Source organism: Mercenaria mercenaria, chromosome 7 (genome assembly GCF_021730395.1).
Source record: "Mercenaria mercenaria strain notata chromosome 7, MADL_Memer_1, whole genome shotgun sequence".
Taxonomy (NCBI): domain Eukaryota; kingdom Metazoa; phylum Mollusca; class Bivalvia; order Venerida; family Veneridae; genus Mercenaria; species Mercenaria mercenaria.
The window spans coordinates 14,137,743-14,154,881 of NC_069367.1; the positions used below are offsets into that span (position 1 = coordinate 14,137,743).

General features: G+C 35.0%; 1 protein-coding gene across 1 annotated transcript; it reads left to right on the forward strand.

The window, feature by feature from the left end:
* Window positions 1–1,724: 1,724 nt before the first annotated feature.
* On the forward strand, window positions 1,725–15,897 carry LOC123554877 (pleckstrin homology domain-containing family B member 2-like). Its single transcript, XM_045345276.2, has 6 exons — window positions 1,725–1,817; window positions 6,398–6,454; window positions 7,023–7,168; window positions 8,212–8,318; window positions 9,635–9,795; window positions 11,601–15,897. The coding sequence occupies exons 2-6, from the start codon at window positions 6,412–6,414 to the stop codon at window positions 11,735–11,737; spliced, it is 594 nt and encodes a 197-aa protein (XP_045201211.2). The 5' UTR covers window positions 1,725–1,817; window positions 6,398–6,411; the 3' UTR covers window positions 11,738–15,897.
* Window positions 15,898–17,139: the final 1,242 nt, after the last annotated feature.

The following is a 17,139-nucleotide window of genomic DNA, read 5'->3' on the forward strand; positions in this document are numbered from 1 at the left end:
GTACGGCCTAATTCACAGAAACAGGCCATAGATAGGTCAGTATAATTAACAGAATGTTAGAATGTAAGGAGACGAAATCATTAATGAAAGAACACGAAATTTAAGATTGAAAACTATGCGGAGATGGCGGTGTTAATGTGAAAAGTCTATCAAAATGCGTTGATACCGTTGAAGGAAAAATCATAAAATAACACAATTTGTTAAATTGGAAACAAATAGCACGAACTTTGCATAATATCGAAAAGCGTTTTTGTTGTTGTCGTACATCGAAGAGTAAACTGTTGGTTTCGAACACTAAGTTTTAAGTCGAAAGTTATCCAAACTGCGCTTCTAGTAAGACCTGTCTCGTGTGCAAGTGACTGATCTATATAACGTATACATACTTGGACAGCCTGAGGCTTCGACGTATGGTGTTAAGAAATGTGTCCCGTATTTTTTCAACTTACTATTTCGCAAATTTGAACTTAATTTAGCTGGAAGGAGGACAGATTCCGTCTTGACTGGCGTCCGGTGTATGAAGTAATATTTGAGACGTATCCGACTCTAAGGCGCTAGGAATATCAACCAAAACTTTTATTTCTTTTATACAAACAATTCTCATATTTGAAAACCCTCAGTTCCGTATGCATATTATGTATGCAGATAAATATGCATTTCTATAAAATTTCACCACCCCCTGTTATTGAGAAAACAGACCGGACCTAAAAGTGATATGGTTGATGATTGTAAGGTTTGATTCGATTGTAAAAGGTCCCTATGGAAAGCGCATAGGATCAGCTAGACATAGATACCTTTGCTTTGGCACTAATGAAAAAGGAAATTCCAGGAAAGCCTTATGAGTATAAAGCTCTCATAATCATGGCATTGTAGTCTTCTTGTAAACAACTGAATTTGCATTTTTAAAGTAAGGCCTTACTCCCAGAAGCATGTCATAGACAGGACAGTATAATCAATACAATTAACAGAATGTTAGAATGTAAGGAGAAGACATGTCGTTTATGAAAGAACATGAAACTACGCGGACATGGCGATGTAAATGTGAAAAGTCCACACTAAAATGCGCTGATACCGTTGAATCAAAAAGAATGAAATCCAACAATCAATTTGGAAAATTGGAAAATTACTGCAATTATCAGAAAGGTCTAATACGTATTAGTTGTTCCAGCAATTATATAGAGATACATGACTGACATCGGCGGTAGTGGCCACAGAAAGGGTTCCAGTAGCCAAAGGACGTTCATCTCGCCGTGGTACAGCTGTTCACTATGCATCCTGCTTCCGGGGCTCCTAGATTCGTGCTTCTCTGAGTGACAACAAGTGGCATTTTACCAGCTTTTATCTTCTTTTACCGGCGATGGCCACCTTATTACCGATTGGAGACGACTGAAAATCGAAGACTGCCGTTCCGGCAACTGGCCCATATGGTGTAACACGGGTTTATAGATCAAAAGACGACAATTAGGGGAATTTGAGGTGCACCATGGAAGATGAAGTTGGGGGACAGTATAGTAATACCAATCTGCAGTAAACGACTGTGACACTCAAGAAAAGACTCCCAAAGCAGAAAATACATGACACATACTTTTTTCGTCTTTCTAAATGAGATACGGTTCTGTAATCAGAAATGGACCTATCTACTGTGTGACAGCACTGCAAACATTGTTCATTTCAATTATAAGATTTAGTGTATACATGCCGCTAGATGATAAGATTTAGTGTATACTAGCCTAAGAAATCTAGAGTGATTTTCACGGCTTAGTTTTCTAATCTTACACAAACAACAAACCCGGAAGCGAAAAAAAAAGAGAAACATTTTGGTAAATTTCGGGTTTTTTTTAAATAAACATTTCTATTCTTGCATTGTCATTTTATACAGTAAGTTGAAATAGATCAGATAGCAAATTTTATTCATGCTCAATGCTTTTAAATGTGAAAGAAAAGTTGTCAACATTCTAAATTTTGAAAAAAAAAAATAACACAAAAATTTATTGTGACCTAACTAAATATCTAATGTGTAAATAAGCAGTGCCAGTTTAGCAGTCATTTAGTTTAACTGTGTTCCTTTCCACTGAAATATTTATTTCAATCATCTCTATCATGCAGGGCCATTTCTTTCGTAACATCGCATAAATTTTTCTTCCTTAATTTATTATCAAGAAGGAAGTGGCTAGGGGTCCTGTAACCGGGCTGTCTAGAGGTCCTGTAATCAGTATGAATACTGAGAATAGTATTGACAAAGAGGGGACTATATTTTGTCTTTAAAAACGGGAGATTGAAGTGGCATTATGCGCATCTTACTGCACATAGTGTGTTTTTTGGTGAATGTTTTATAGAGCTGTGCATTTAAATTTGTTAAATTAACGATACTGCCGCATAAGTATTTGAAACTGATGCTTTAGAAATAAAGAAACTGGACTAACAAAATAATTTATCTTTTCTTCAATCTTCTACGCATTGATCTCCCTTAGCAATAGGTAGAGTTTTCTGAAATTGAAGGGAAGCAACTACTGCGTGCAGTTCGACTTTTCTTAAAAAGACTGCCCCAGTCAAAATAAGAAAAGTCATATTTGGAAAGTTATTATTTCATCCTGGTAACAGGAAAAGTTTGGTATATTGGGTTAAAAGCTATAATTTCCTCCATACTTTTTACACACACATCAATTTCAGCTGGATTTTTACTTGAAAAATGTCAATAATCTGCTAGAAATACATCACCTTTAAGTTCAAGATAAAAAGTTAATGCTAAGAAAAAGTAAGATGTCAAGGGTAGCCAGCCATCACCATTTTTCCTAGGAAGTGGCTAGGGGTCCAGTAACCGGACCTCAGAGCTGTCTTAGGTCCGGTAATCAATATGGATACTGAGAACAGTACTGACAAAGAGGAGACTATATTCTGTCTTTGAAAACAGGAGATTAATTCAAAAGTTTGCTCTCAAATTTTCTCGTCGTTTTAGATACATTGTAAGTGACAGCAGGCCCTTCCCCAGCCGCATAGGGCGCCGCGCTACCGCGGCGCTTAAAACACGAAATACAGCTTCCCGCAGCGCTTAATTATCCCGCGCGGTGCCTCAATTATTAGCGCAGCGTCTTAAATCAGTAAGCGATTTCATCCCTGTGAGATACCTCAGGTAAATATCGATCGGGGAAGTTTATGAATACACAGTGTAGCTAGCTGTTTACCATGTACTGATAAGGGTTTAAAGACGACACGTGGTGATGAAAGTCTGTGTTTTCACAAGTTTGCGGTTAATTGGAGCAGGAGTGATTGGATTATAATTAGTTAAAGATTATAATTAGTCTCTGCAACGAAATGGGATAACAGTTGGTGACGGAATGCATGGGTAAGTTAATTGTTATCGAGTAATAATTAGCAGAGAAAGGCAACTGTATTAAAATGACCAGTGATTCTTTGACTGAAGTTTGAAATCATTGTTCCGGATGAACTGAAGCAAACTTTTTCGAGGATGTTTAATTACAATTGTTTAAGATGCTATTAATTTCTAAATATTAAACTTTATCTACCATGATATTTTGTGTTTCACTTTGCTTTTGTATCTCTCAAAGTAAACATGCAAAGACCAAATGATACAAGTTTCAGTGGAATAACAAAATTTAGGGCAGGTTACCTAACCATCGTTCCTGGGAAAGACCAGTTCCAAATAAGCAACTGCCTACTTTCTCACGTAAAGAACTGGGATAGTCGATAAAAGGGATGAATGAATTCTCTTCTGCTGTATTTCAAGGAAGTCAATATTTCTATGCTAAATAAACACTGATTTAATTATTTACTGACTATATTTACAGCATCATGTATGGTCCAAAGAATTTTAGAAGAAAAAAAAAACAAGAAACTTATCAACTACAAAAAAGTTATGATTCATTTTGAGTCATTGAAACATGTCATTGTAACTTATGTTTCATTTCAGGCTCTTTCATCACTCTTCTCCCTTGAAGAAGACCGGGCGGTTATTGAATGGGCACAGGCGAAAGCCACCCTTACCACAGATGAACACTTTGCGCACCATGGAGTGGATTGTTGGTAATCTGTCCGAGTCTCACCCAAACCTGAGCGAAGTCGCTACGATGGGACTGCTTCTACCAACCTCCACAGCTGGTGTGTATACATGTTCTTTCTGAAACTTGCTGCTTGCAGTAAAATACAGTAACTTGAAATACAGAACCTGCTTCTGTGTGTAAAAAAGCTGCAATGGTGTTGTTAACACCCACAAATATTTAACATAAATACTGTTGCAATTCATTGTGCAGAAGAACACAAGATAAATGTCAAATCTTAGGAACTTTTACAATATAAATCCATTCTTGGTTATCCTTGCTCTGGGAAAATAACAAATACTTTTTTTTTGTACTTTCAGATTGTGAGAGAGGTTTCAGCAGTTGAATGTGTAAAGACCACCCACCATTCACCAGTGAGCATGAAAGTGCTTAATGCCTTACTCATGGTGTCCATGCAGGGACAAAAATTGAATGACTTTAATTTCAGTGGTGCAGTAAAGGAATGGCACAGAGCCAAAGACAGACACTTATCGGTATATGAAAACAAAAATGCCTATGTGTTGTTAGTGTTAGTACAAAAGAAGTGGAAGGACATATGTGTTGTTTGAAAATACATATAAAAGAAGTGGACATCTGTTTAGTGTATATGATATATTGATGGTTATATGATTATGTAAAAATGTAGAAGTAATGAAATACATGTTGTTGTGTTTTTTTGCATATGGTATACTTAAAAAAGCACCATTTGGGTTCGATTTTTTAAAAAAAATTGAACACGGAAGGGGGAACCCCTCCCGCACCCACCCCTTATCTCGCCACGCAAACTTTACCCCAGCGCCTTAAAAAATTTCTGGGGAAGGGCCTGGACAGGAAACAGAAGTATTTATAATTCTTTGATCTCGGGAAAAATATGATAGCAAATTCTGTAAATAGTAAATAGCAATTTGTATGTCGTAATCTGAATGATCAAATACTTTTTTTTCTCAGGACTGATGAATCAATTGAAATAATAAACTTGAAAAATTGTTGAAAAAGACGTTAAACCAGGACATACACACACACATATTTTCCTTCAGGTGGACTGTATTAATAAAGTTGCCGAATTAAAGTGGAATGATGAACATTTTTCAAGTAAAAATCCAGCTGAAATTGATGTGTGTGTAAAAAGTATGGAGGAAATTATAGCTTTTAACCCAATATACCAAACTTTTCCTGTTACCAGGATGAAATAATAACTTTCCAAAATATGACTTTTCTTATTTTGACTGGGGTATTAAAATTCATGAAGTAATTTATGAAAATTATATCTTTAACAAAATATTGTGCATGTACAGTATAATTTTCATGGCCCGATGGGACATAAGGTTGTTTTGTCAGCACAGGTAAGGTTAATGTTTTTACTCAAATGTGTCGGCAAATGTGTTTTCCAAAGTTAAGAAAAACAATCATCTGGATAATATGGATGAAATAACGCCAAAATAAAGTCGATATTTAACTTTTCTGGGAACTGGTCCTGTGCGGATACAGCTTGCTATAATATACTATTATGTTTTAATTAAATATGAATTAAATTTTTTTTTCATTTGTATCAGTGAGTGACAGGAATATGTTTACCAGTCTTTATTAAGTTTAAGTAACATGGGAATAATGATGTTAATTTCAAAATCTGGTATTAATGAATTTAAGATAATTTTTATCTTACATTTAAAACAAACAAAGCTTCTTTTGTTAAACACGTCTTTTCAGATGTTAAAAATGTAACAAAGAATAACAAATTTTGCTCATGTTAATGTCATGCATTAACAACCTCATGGCACCAACACAGCTTGAATTTTGATGATGTCAAGACAGACTAGTCACAACATAACAGTGAAATTTTTTGTTTGTTTTGTTTTCATTATATTGGGATGAAAAATCCAAACCATGCAAAATTTAGGTTAGATCATTGAGAAACATGAAATGAAAATAAATTTGTTTGTTTTACATGATTGTATGGTAAAATATCATTTGAGCCGCGCCATGTGAAAACCAACACAGTGGCTTTGCGACCAGCATGGATCCAGACCAGCCTGCGCAACCGCTGGCCGCTAATAGTTTCTCTGATTGCAATAGGCTTTGAAAGTGAACAGCATGGATCCTGACCAGACTGCGCGGATGCGCAGGCCGGTCTGGATCCATGCTGGTCGCAAACCCACTATGTTGGTTTTCTCATGACACGGCTCATTTACTCATGAAAACACAATCTTAATTTCCAACGAATGCCTACACCGCTCATGAAAATATTGCATCATGTTTTCACATGGTGGAAAATATTTTGATCTTAGAAGGAAAGGAGTATACATTATATATATGTATGCATGTATTATGTATATTAATATTTTCAGACTGACAAATAATTATGGAGATACAGATTGTAAAAGCTGGATGGCTGCAAAGAAAAAGTAAGCATATTGCCTGTTAAACACTGTTTGAATAATTTCAACACCATTATATTGTCACAGTATACTGATATAATGGTTATTGCCAACACAGAGTGATGAATTCGACCATTACTAAAAAGTTACTAAGACTATTGATAACAACATTCGATTTTCCATGAAAGAAGTGCATTATGGAAATGTGGAGATATAATCAGCAATTGTTAAATTTAGAAAATTCAGGAACAAGGAAAGGAAAACTACAAAATTGATGTTTTGTTTTTAGAGCTGTTTTCTTCAACAATATTTCAGTTTGGTAATGACAATGTGTTACCTTAACCTTTGACTGGATTCTGTACCAGTACTAACCTGTTCTCCACAAGTAAAGTTCTGCCAACTTCCCCATGTTAATCAGAGTTTTGGGATGAATGATTTCAGATACAAAGTCTTCTACCAAATCATCGCAGAGAACATACTCCTTGCTCTCCTCCTTGGATCAAACTAACACCCCAGCAATCAATAGATCTGCGCTTTCCCTGTTGAGCTATGGAGAAGGGCAGCTTCATTTATATGAGTAATTTTGTTTTTCTAGGTACGGTTTTACATCGCTGGAAGAAGAATTGGTTTGTGTTGTACAGGTCAGGAGAGTTGGCATACTTTGAGTCACAAGATAAACATCAGGCGGAGGGAAGGTTTATTGTCTGTGCATTATGTATAGGCATCAAAACTAGCGGAGATGTGAGTTGTCTGTCCTGTTACTGAATAAGAATAAACTGTTGTGAATATGAACTTAAGTAACATATATTCTAAATGCATAATTCAAGAGGTGAATGAGAAAGATGTATAAATGCATAAAAATAACGAAACACTTAGACTTCTTTCGCATTCATCCTTTGATACGCACATTAAATATATGTCCTAAAGTCATGTAATTTGTTCTGTCAGTGAATATGTATTTACATATGCCAAGTATTTAAAGTGTGTCATGTCATGAAAAATGAGCTAATGAAAAATAACGTGCAAAGCATGAATGCACACTTAATAATTTATTATATCCTTAAGTTTACTGATGCGTTATGTCCTGTTAGTACACGGGTACTTGTATAATGTGTTAAACAGCATTTTATAATAGTGCATCTCAATAAAATGTTTTGAAATATGAACTTTAATTAAATTTATCCAACAAACACAGTGCATACATTTTACCTTTAGTCTGCTGGTGGCAAGTGATTTTGCCTTTGCGACCAATGCAGACCAAGATAAACCTGCACGTCAGTAAGTTTTCAGTGAACACAAAATAACAAAATTAATTGTACTGCCCAAATTTTACCATGTAATTGTCTTGTCAATTAAAACACGTTTTGCAAAATGATCTGTTTTTTTGTCTATTCTGGTTTACTCCATCCATTTACACCTAAAAAAGGATTCCTGGCTGAGGTTAGTATCCCGTCCTGGTGTAATTCAAACAATGTTAGAATGGAAATTGATTTTAGTTTTGCACGCTTTGTTGGCAAATAGAACACGTTTTTTTGTTCAGATGCATCATAATTAATCACTTGGGCCTTTGGCCTTCATAATTAGATAACTTCGCATCTGAACTCAAAACCGTGTTTTATTTGCCAACAAAGCACACAAAACTAAAATCTGTTTCCCAATAATTGCACAAATACGCCTGTAATATATCCTGTAAGACAGTAACTGGGTATAGGTATAAAATTCATATACATTGGTAATATACATCTTGAAATTGCAAATGCACGGACATGCATTTTATGTTTCAGTGTGAATTCAGTGCACCGGAAGGCTATGGCAAGCAGTGTCTGTTGTATCTACAGTTGCGTAATGATGAAGATCTGAAATTGTGTGCTGAATCCCCAGATGATATGAGGTTGGGTATTTTTGCTATGATCCCCAAAAGGGAAACTTAAAGTTGCAGCTTTGTCCATCTGTCTGTCCATCTGTCCCGCAATTCTTGTCTGGATTAGTTCTCAGAAACCACTGGCTGGAATAAAGAGAAACTTCATAGGAAGCTTCACTCCCATTAAGAGACGTGCACAATTTTCTTTTTGTTTTGGTTGTATGATTTTCCATTGAGTTATTGCCCTTTGATTATTCAATATTATAGCACCATTTCTTGTTTGATTATTCCTAAGCAACCAATGGCTGCAATTATTGGAAACTTCATAGGAAGCTCCACTTTGGAGAGAAAATGCACAGATTGTCTTCATGTTATGGTCAAATGATTTTTACTGAGTTATTGCCCTTTGATTATTCAACATTAGTGAACTATAGCACCATTTCTTGTCCAGAGTATTCCTCAGCAGCACTTGGCTGGAATTCAGTGAAGCGTGATAGGAATGTGTTTCGGTCAGGTGATTTTAACTGAGTTATTGACGTTTGATTATTCAACAGTATTATACTGTTGGAGCATTAATTTTTTTGTCTGGATATTTCCTCAACAACCATCCTCTGTAATTCATTTAAACTTCAGGGGAATAAGCTTAACTTCAATAATGAAATGAGCATACTGTCTTCATGTTCTGTGCGGATGATTTTTCAATAAGTTATTGCTCTTTGATTATTCAGCATTAGTAAACTATAGTGCCATCCTTGTCCAAAGCATTCCTCAGAAACCCTTGGTTGATATTCAGTGAGACTTTATAGGAAACTTCAGTCCCAAGAAGAGATGCACATTTTTTGTGCATGCTTTTTCTCAACATCTACTTGCTGGAGACCTAAGAAACCTCTCTGGAAGCTTTTTTCACTGCTTTATTGCTTTTAATACTAGTAGGCAATAATCCTATTTCGGGAAACATGATCGGTTGGTTTTACCAATAGTTTGTTCTTTATGTACATCTGTTTGTGGTGCTGGGATATTACTTTGTGCTACATGTATATTTCAACATAAATAAGCATAAAATAAAAAAAAATGTTGTTTTTTGTGAATATGGAATCTATTTCACTGAGATGTGAGACAGTTTTTACATTTTTATTTTGTGATGATATATATTTCACAAAAATCAAGCAAACAGACATCATCCATAATTATGTTCTCCAAATTTTCAGTGTTCATTATATTTATTTTGCGTCTGGCTTGTCTATAAGAATAATTATGCTCGACTTACAAAAAAATGATTTTTATTAATATTTGAAAGGTATGTGCAAAGTGACATTACAAATGTTAATGAAAATATTTTTTTACAGAGCCTGGCAGATAGCGCTTGAAGAAGCCAGGACAATGAACAGGACTGGAGAGATCGCAGCACCTCCAGGGGTGGCTGTACCCCCAGGGGCACAGGTTGTCTACCCACAAACATTCACACATGGCTATCCTGGTCAGATAATAGCAGCCCCTGGACAGTATGGTACATGTATTTTCTTACAAACTACCTGTGAAATAATATATTTTCATGAGCATAAACATTTCGTGGTTTGAGCCAAAACAGCTTTTTTATATCACAGTGGATATGAATTTGTGGATTGCAACTTTTGAACTTAAAAGGAATGGGGAACTTTACTTGTTCAATGGGATTTAAAATTGTGGATTGACGACCCTGAAATTCACAAAAGTAGTTCACAACGAATATTAATGATTTTACATTTATGAAATTAAGGACAAATATCCTAAAGAAAAGACTGTTCTAAGAACCCAGTCTCTTCCAACTGAAACCATTAATGTGTACATACAGACAACATAGACAGAACAAACATAGATTGCAACACAGTAGGGCAAAGTCTTGGAACAGTCAATTGTATGTACCAAACTGCACTAAAGTCTTGCATTTTAGCACTGTTCTAGAAAAACACACTCTTACATTTCTTCTTTGGTTTTTTACCTGTTTTCTGTTTAAGAGACAGATTTAATTAGGATAGGATACTGTCGAGGGACGCGGATTGGGTATAATCGGAAAATTTTAACAGAAGCCGTTTTGATCTGCATGCAACATATTCATTGATATTGCCAGCTGAAAATTTATAGGTTGCTGGTTTGTGTCTCGCCCAACAGCAGGCAGCCAAAGCTGTTGTGAATGCCTTTTCTGCACTTTTCATGTCTATTTCTGATAATTCAGATATAATCCTGATTCAGTCAAATTAGGTATTATAAAAGAATATTTTAATGTTTTCTTGTACCACATAAAAGTTCATTTACTGTCTTGTTCACAAAGTAATACGGTTTTTCGCTTATTTTGGCTTTATTGTGCAAGAATCAGGTTTTGATTATGCAACATTCTAAAGATTTATGGTGATGGAAGTAGTAACAGTTGGAATTTTTAAGATACATGTATATCTTTAGTAATGACAGTTAAAAAGTGTTTTTCACTGTGAAAAGATTAAAAAAATATCACATTAATTTTGAAACCTGAAAAGTTTTATCACAGAAATGCTCACTAAGATATCCAGAAGGGTTTTTCTAACAATTTGTTGATATATAAAGCCAAAGTTGGCATTAAGAAAAAGGGTATGCAAAATGGCTGAAATGATTATTGATGATAAAAACTTGTCAAGATATTTTGAATAATTTTACAGTTCTGTACCACATGTAGAGTTCTTAACCCTTACCCTGCCAAATTTCTTTAATGAACTTGTCCATCTTTCAATTTGGACAGTACCAATAACTGTTACAAGGGATGCTTAACATAAAGTGACTGACTGAATGTCAAACAGTGCAGATATGCATGGATGTGCAGACTGATCATGATCCTTAGTAACACTGGCTGCAAAGGCAGAATCAATCGTGTTCAGCGTAATAATGGTTAATAGTGGTGTATAATATGTGGGGTGTTGTCTTTTTATCAAAAAAGGAATAAGAGAAAAATGTTGTTATGGAAAAGGTGGACCAAACAGTAGGTAAAAGCTACTCTACAGTGTTTGATTTGTAAAGTGGCTCAGACAATTGAATTGTTAGTTATTTAAAGTGATTGTCAATCTTTAAGCTAAATGAATGAGTAGATTGGGTGAGTCATGAAGGTATGCTGTATGATTTATGAATGTATGCATCAATTTCTGTAACTCAGATGATTGAATTTTAAGTTACATGTATTTAACGTGAGTGTCAATCTTTAAGTTAAATGAATAAATAGATTTGGTGATTCATGAAGGTATACTGTATGATTTATGAAGGATATATGCAACAGTTTCTTTAGCTTAGATGATTATGTTCATTTTTCAGTGGTGAGAGATGCTTCAGGAGGTGGAACTGTTGTCATGGGGAACCAGCCAGGTCAGGTGGTTTGTGTCCGGGAACCATATTACTACCGCAGGGGATACTACTCTCCCCTCATCATGGGACCAGTCTTGTGGTGGTGAGCAGTGTGTTGGATGTAACCATAGCAACAGTGTAAACAACTTGCATACTGTAAATGTCTATAAGGTCAGGATAAAAATGTGTAATATTTTGCACCAAGACTGCAATGTCCATGTAAGGAAGGAAAAGAGTGTAATGTACTGTTGCTGAATACTTTTTTTTTTTTTTGATATTCCATTGACATAGTGTTATGTTTTTATGTTGTATTCTTATATTTTTGATATTCTTTAGGTAGATCTATTGAGATCTTTGAATGTTTTTCTAAATGATTTATGTGTGAGATTATGACTGGAAACAGCAGCCCAGTTTTCTCTTTTTGTATATTTAGCCCAGAACCAGCTAGTGGTTCAGGGCAAGCTGTTAGTACACATGGATTGTGTCTGTGTCGGCCATCATCTCCAACAATTTTGCTTAGACAGCTTCCTCTGAAACAACTTGTCAGAATTACATCAAACTTGGCAGGTAGCATATTGGCCATGCATCTTCCTCTTATTTATTGTAATCATTTTGCTTGACTGCAGTTAGGGGTTGCCAGGGTTGAAAATAGAAAAAATCTAAAAGACTTCTTCTAATGAACCACATGATGAATCTCGACAATACTTGGTCTATATCATCGTTGGATGTGATTTTCTTAATTGCTTTCAAATTCTTTTTCTTGACTGCAATTAGGGGTTACCAGACCTAAAAGCAGAACATCAACTTCTTTTGGTTTGCTTGATGAATCTTCAACAAATTTGGCCAGAAGTAAGATAAAAAGGTCATGGACAGGTGAACAGTATAGGGCTTACATGGCACCTTTCTATATTCAATATATTTCACCAGTTTTGTTTCAGTCATGAAATTCTTGTTCTCCCCTGCCATGACTGATATATAATTTTGGTGCAAAGAAGTTGTGGTTGTTCCATTTTCATATTATGTATATATATATTTTTTAAAAATGGGAAAAAAGATGCATTTAAATGTCATGCAATTCTCTTTTCTGCTGATTCTAGTCATAAAGTGATGATATTTGAATGTTAAAGGTTTTGTCCATTTTGAGCAGATATAGATAAGGTTGTGCATTATTCGTGATTTATTTTTCTTGCATATCGGACAGGATTTCAGCGTTTTTTTGGTGCAGCTGGAAAAAACTCGTCTGATACCCAAGATGTAAGATGACTCTCATGCTGCAATTTATATTGATATAAAAAAATTCATAAATCCACATGATGCTATGATAAAAATAGTTCTTAAAAGAAAAGTATTTATTTTATTACAATTTTGCTATTATTTGGAGAATTATGATATGCAAGAAAAAAATCCATCACAAGTTTTATGTGTGGATAGAAATATCCAGTTCTTGGACATTTGTTTTTGTGGTAACTCGGCAAAGCCTCATTATAACCTAAACAATGTTAGTTTACTGTCATGATATGCAATTAGATGTTGAAAAGTTTTGTCTATGTTTTACGTTATATGTGGAAAAATAAAAGTATTTCCTTTCTGCAATACTTGTTCAATGTGTGTATTATAACGCAATTTCAATTGATAACTGTTTTAAAATATTAAAGGGGCTTGCATTTTGAGTAGTTTGAAATATTACTGTATTTTTGTGCACTTTAGCCTAATGATTATATACATGTACAGGTAGTGGACCTGTGTTGACACCTGGCAATTTACGTGTGATTACATATTCTCATAATGCAACTTGGCAGTTTACGTGTGATTACATATTCTTATAATGCAACTTGGCAGTTTACATGTGATTACATATTCCCATGATGCAACTCGGCATTTTTCAGACGTTAAGGAGCTCAGCGTGCAAATATTTTTCCTCGAAAACGTGAATATACGAAAATAAATCGCTTTTGAAGAATACATAATTTGCTGATGGTCATTACTGATCCACTACCTTAATGATATAATATGTAAATATAAAAATATGCAATCCTACTATAATTTACTGTAACATTTTCTAACCTCATGAAAATGTCATCTATCGTTGTCACTATATGCTATTCTTGTGTTATTTAATGATGTAATTCTCTCTGTGATATAAATTCATGTACAGCATTATTTCTGGAGCCAGATCATGATATAGTGCAAATTTGTTACCATTATTCAGTAACATATGTAATAAAAAATAATTATAAGTGTAGATGCATTTGTTTAAAGATTATTAGATTTGTAAAAAGAAGTATGCAATTGTTCTTTTGGTGAATGATGCAGTGCTCCTAGAGTCGCGCAATATTTATGCTACAGAACCCGTGCATATTTCTAGATACAAATCCATTTTTGACCTTCAGTTTGACTATGATGCCTAACTTCTTAATATTATTAACATTTTTACATGAATTTAGTTTTTAATTGTAATAAAGCAGTTTAATATATATACATTTACTGAATGGCTTATTGGTCAATAGTAAAAACTATTGCATGAGATCAGAAGGACCAGGGGTCAATAGGTTTTGTCATTTGACTGGCAAGCCATTCAAAAAGGTGTTTTATTACAGAACATCAGAAATAGATTTCATTTAACTATTTTTTTCAAGTTTTGACTTTTGCCCAACAAAATACATGGTGGTGAACTATTGACTGGTTATATTGCACAAACTGTGGACTGGCGATTTATAAATGGAGTCATGGAATAAAAAATCTTAATGACAATAGGTCTTTAAGGATAACATGGTGTAATAGCCATATTTCATATCTTGTAACTGGATGGTAATATTTAAACGAAATTTGGTCACTTTAAAGACTTTCAAAATTAAAAATGTTTCACCGAGAGATTTTTCAAATTTTGTCATTTTTTGGGGAGATAATCGGTATTGAAGTTAACATTGATGCCTATGGGAAATATATAATTTCTTTAATTATGAGAATCTGAACTTGGATTTCGAGAAACTTTTGCGGTAGAAAGCTGCATTATATGATTCTGATACAAATATCAAAAAGAAATCTAAAATTCCCCGTAGGAGAAAGGGAGAAAATCATTTTTTCTAGTTTTCAGGGGAGATAATTCATGAAAACCCAAAATTATCAGGGGAGGTAATGTACAGAAAATTTTTGATAACATCTGTCACTATATATCTTGTCAATTATGCACCTTTTTTCTATCGTTTGACATTTTTAAAGCTTACATTATCAAGTTGTATGTATGCTTTTGGTGAAATTGTGGCCTATTACACCATGTTATCCTTAAGTAATTTATTTACATATATTAAATGAATATTTTTTGAAGGGCAGAAGCATATTAGGGTAAAATCAAGAATTTGCTGTTTGAAACTTTTTGTTATTTGTGCCATTCTTGTCTGTACTGGTCTGTCAATGTACTTACTGTAAATTTATTTTTGAAATGCATTACATGTTGATTTTTATGCCGTCTGTGTTGGAGGGCATATAGTGTTTGAACTGTCCGTCCATCACACTTTCTTGTGTAATCACCCCTCCAACAGTTTTCATCCAATTCAAATGAAACTTGGTAAATATCTTCTGCATGAAGTGGATATTGGCATACTGTTTGTACTGATAATTACTGTTCATCTAAATTATGTTTGAAACTTTGAATTTCCTTTTTGTTCTGTCATAGATGAATTAGCAAAAAATGCTGCTGAAAATTTGCATAAATGTGTGTTTTGCAGCCTCTGACAGCTCTGAAAAATTTCATCACTACAAAATATGCTATCAACAAAGTTATGATAACATTTTATGAGAAGTCTAAGCTTAAGACTAAAACATTGTTGAATATGAGCCTTGAGCATTGTGTTATCAATGCCTCATACAGTTTAAATTTAACCTAATTGAAACTTGATATAAGGCATCAAATTGAATATGAATATGACAAGGGAAGATAATCTGGACATTGAAGTCAGATTATAATATATTGAGTTATGCCCCTTTAACAGAACAATTTTACAACAACATCTGTACCTTGTGTACTTATCTTCTCCTACAGTTTTCTTCCAATTCAAATGAAACTTATAGGTAAACATGATCAACACTAAGTGGATAAGCAGGAGTATTGTCACTTGATTGTCAGATTTGTTTTAGTTTGTCCCTCTGGACTATTCTGTCTAGCATTTTCAGGGGGCATGTGTACAGTGTTAACACCATTCTTGTTTATGTTAAGTTTGATTTTAAGCCATTTCTGTAAATACTGAAAATAAAATTTAATGCTTCATAAGATGTAATTTATATTTTTATTGTTTATCCATGAAATGGAGAGGTAGCTGAAAGAGAAAGGTCACCATACTGTATACAGTTACAGTAACGGCCCAGCTTTGGTCTTTCCAATCTGTACATGAATTATACCAGCATACACATTGTTTGATATTTCTATTTTCCGTCATTCCGTCCGTCTGTCTGTCCGTCCGTCCGTCCGCAATTTCGTGTCCGGTCATAACTCTGTCATCCATGAAGGGATTTTAATATTACTTGGCACAAATGTTCCCCATGATGAGACGACGTGTCATGCGCAAAACCCGGACCCCTAGCTCAAAGGTCAAGGTCACAATTGGAGGTCAAAGGTCAACAGGCCTTTTTTCCTGTCCAGTCCATAACTCTCCCATCCTTGAAGGGATTTTAGTATTACTTGGTACAAATGTCCCCCATGATGAGTTGACGTGTCATGTGCAAATGCCGGACCCCTAGCTCAAAGGTCAAGGTCACAATTGGAGGTCAAAGGTCAACAGGGCTATTTACCTGTCCGGTCAATATCTCTGCCATCCATGAAGGGATTTTAATATTACTTGGCACAAATGTTACCCATGTGGAGACGACATGTCATGCGCAAAACCTGGACCCCTAGCTTAAAGGTCAAGGTCACAATTGGAGGTCAAAGGTCAACAGGGCTTTTTTCCTGTCCGGTCCATAACTCTCCCATCCATGAAGGGATTTTAATATTACTTGGTACAAATGTACCTCATAATAAGGCGATGTGTCATGCACAACTTTCAGACCCCTAGCTCAAAGGTCAAGGTCACACTTAGCAGTCAAATGTTAACATAGCATGAATAGGGTCTGTTTCGTGTCCGGTCCATAACTCTGACATTCATTAAGGGATTTTAATATTACTTGGCACAAGTGTTCCCCATGATGAGACGACGTGTCGTGCGCAAATCCCGGACCCTTAGCTCAAAGGTCAAGGTCACAATTGGGGGTCAAAGGTCAACAGAGTTTTTTTCCTTCCCGTCCATAACTCTGCCATCCATGAAGGGATTTTAATATTACTTGGCACAAATGTTCCCCCTGATGAGACAACATGTCATGCGCAAAGCCCAGACCCTTAGCTCAAAGGTCAAGGTCACAATTGGAGGTCAAAGGTCAATAAGGTTTTTTTCCTGTCCGATCTAGAACTCTGTCATCCATCAAGGGATTACAATATTACTTGGCATAAATGTTCCCCATGATCAGACGACCTGTCACG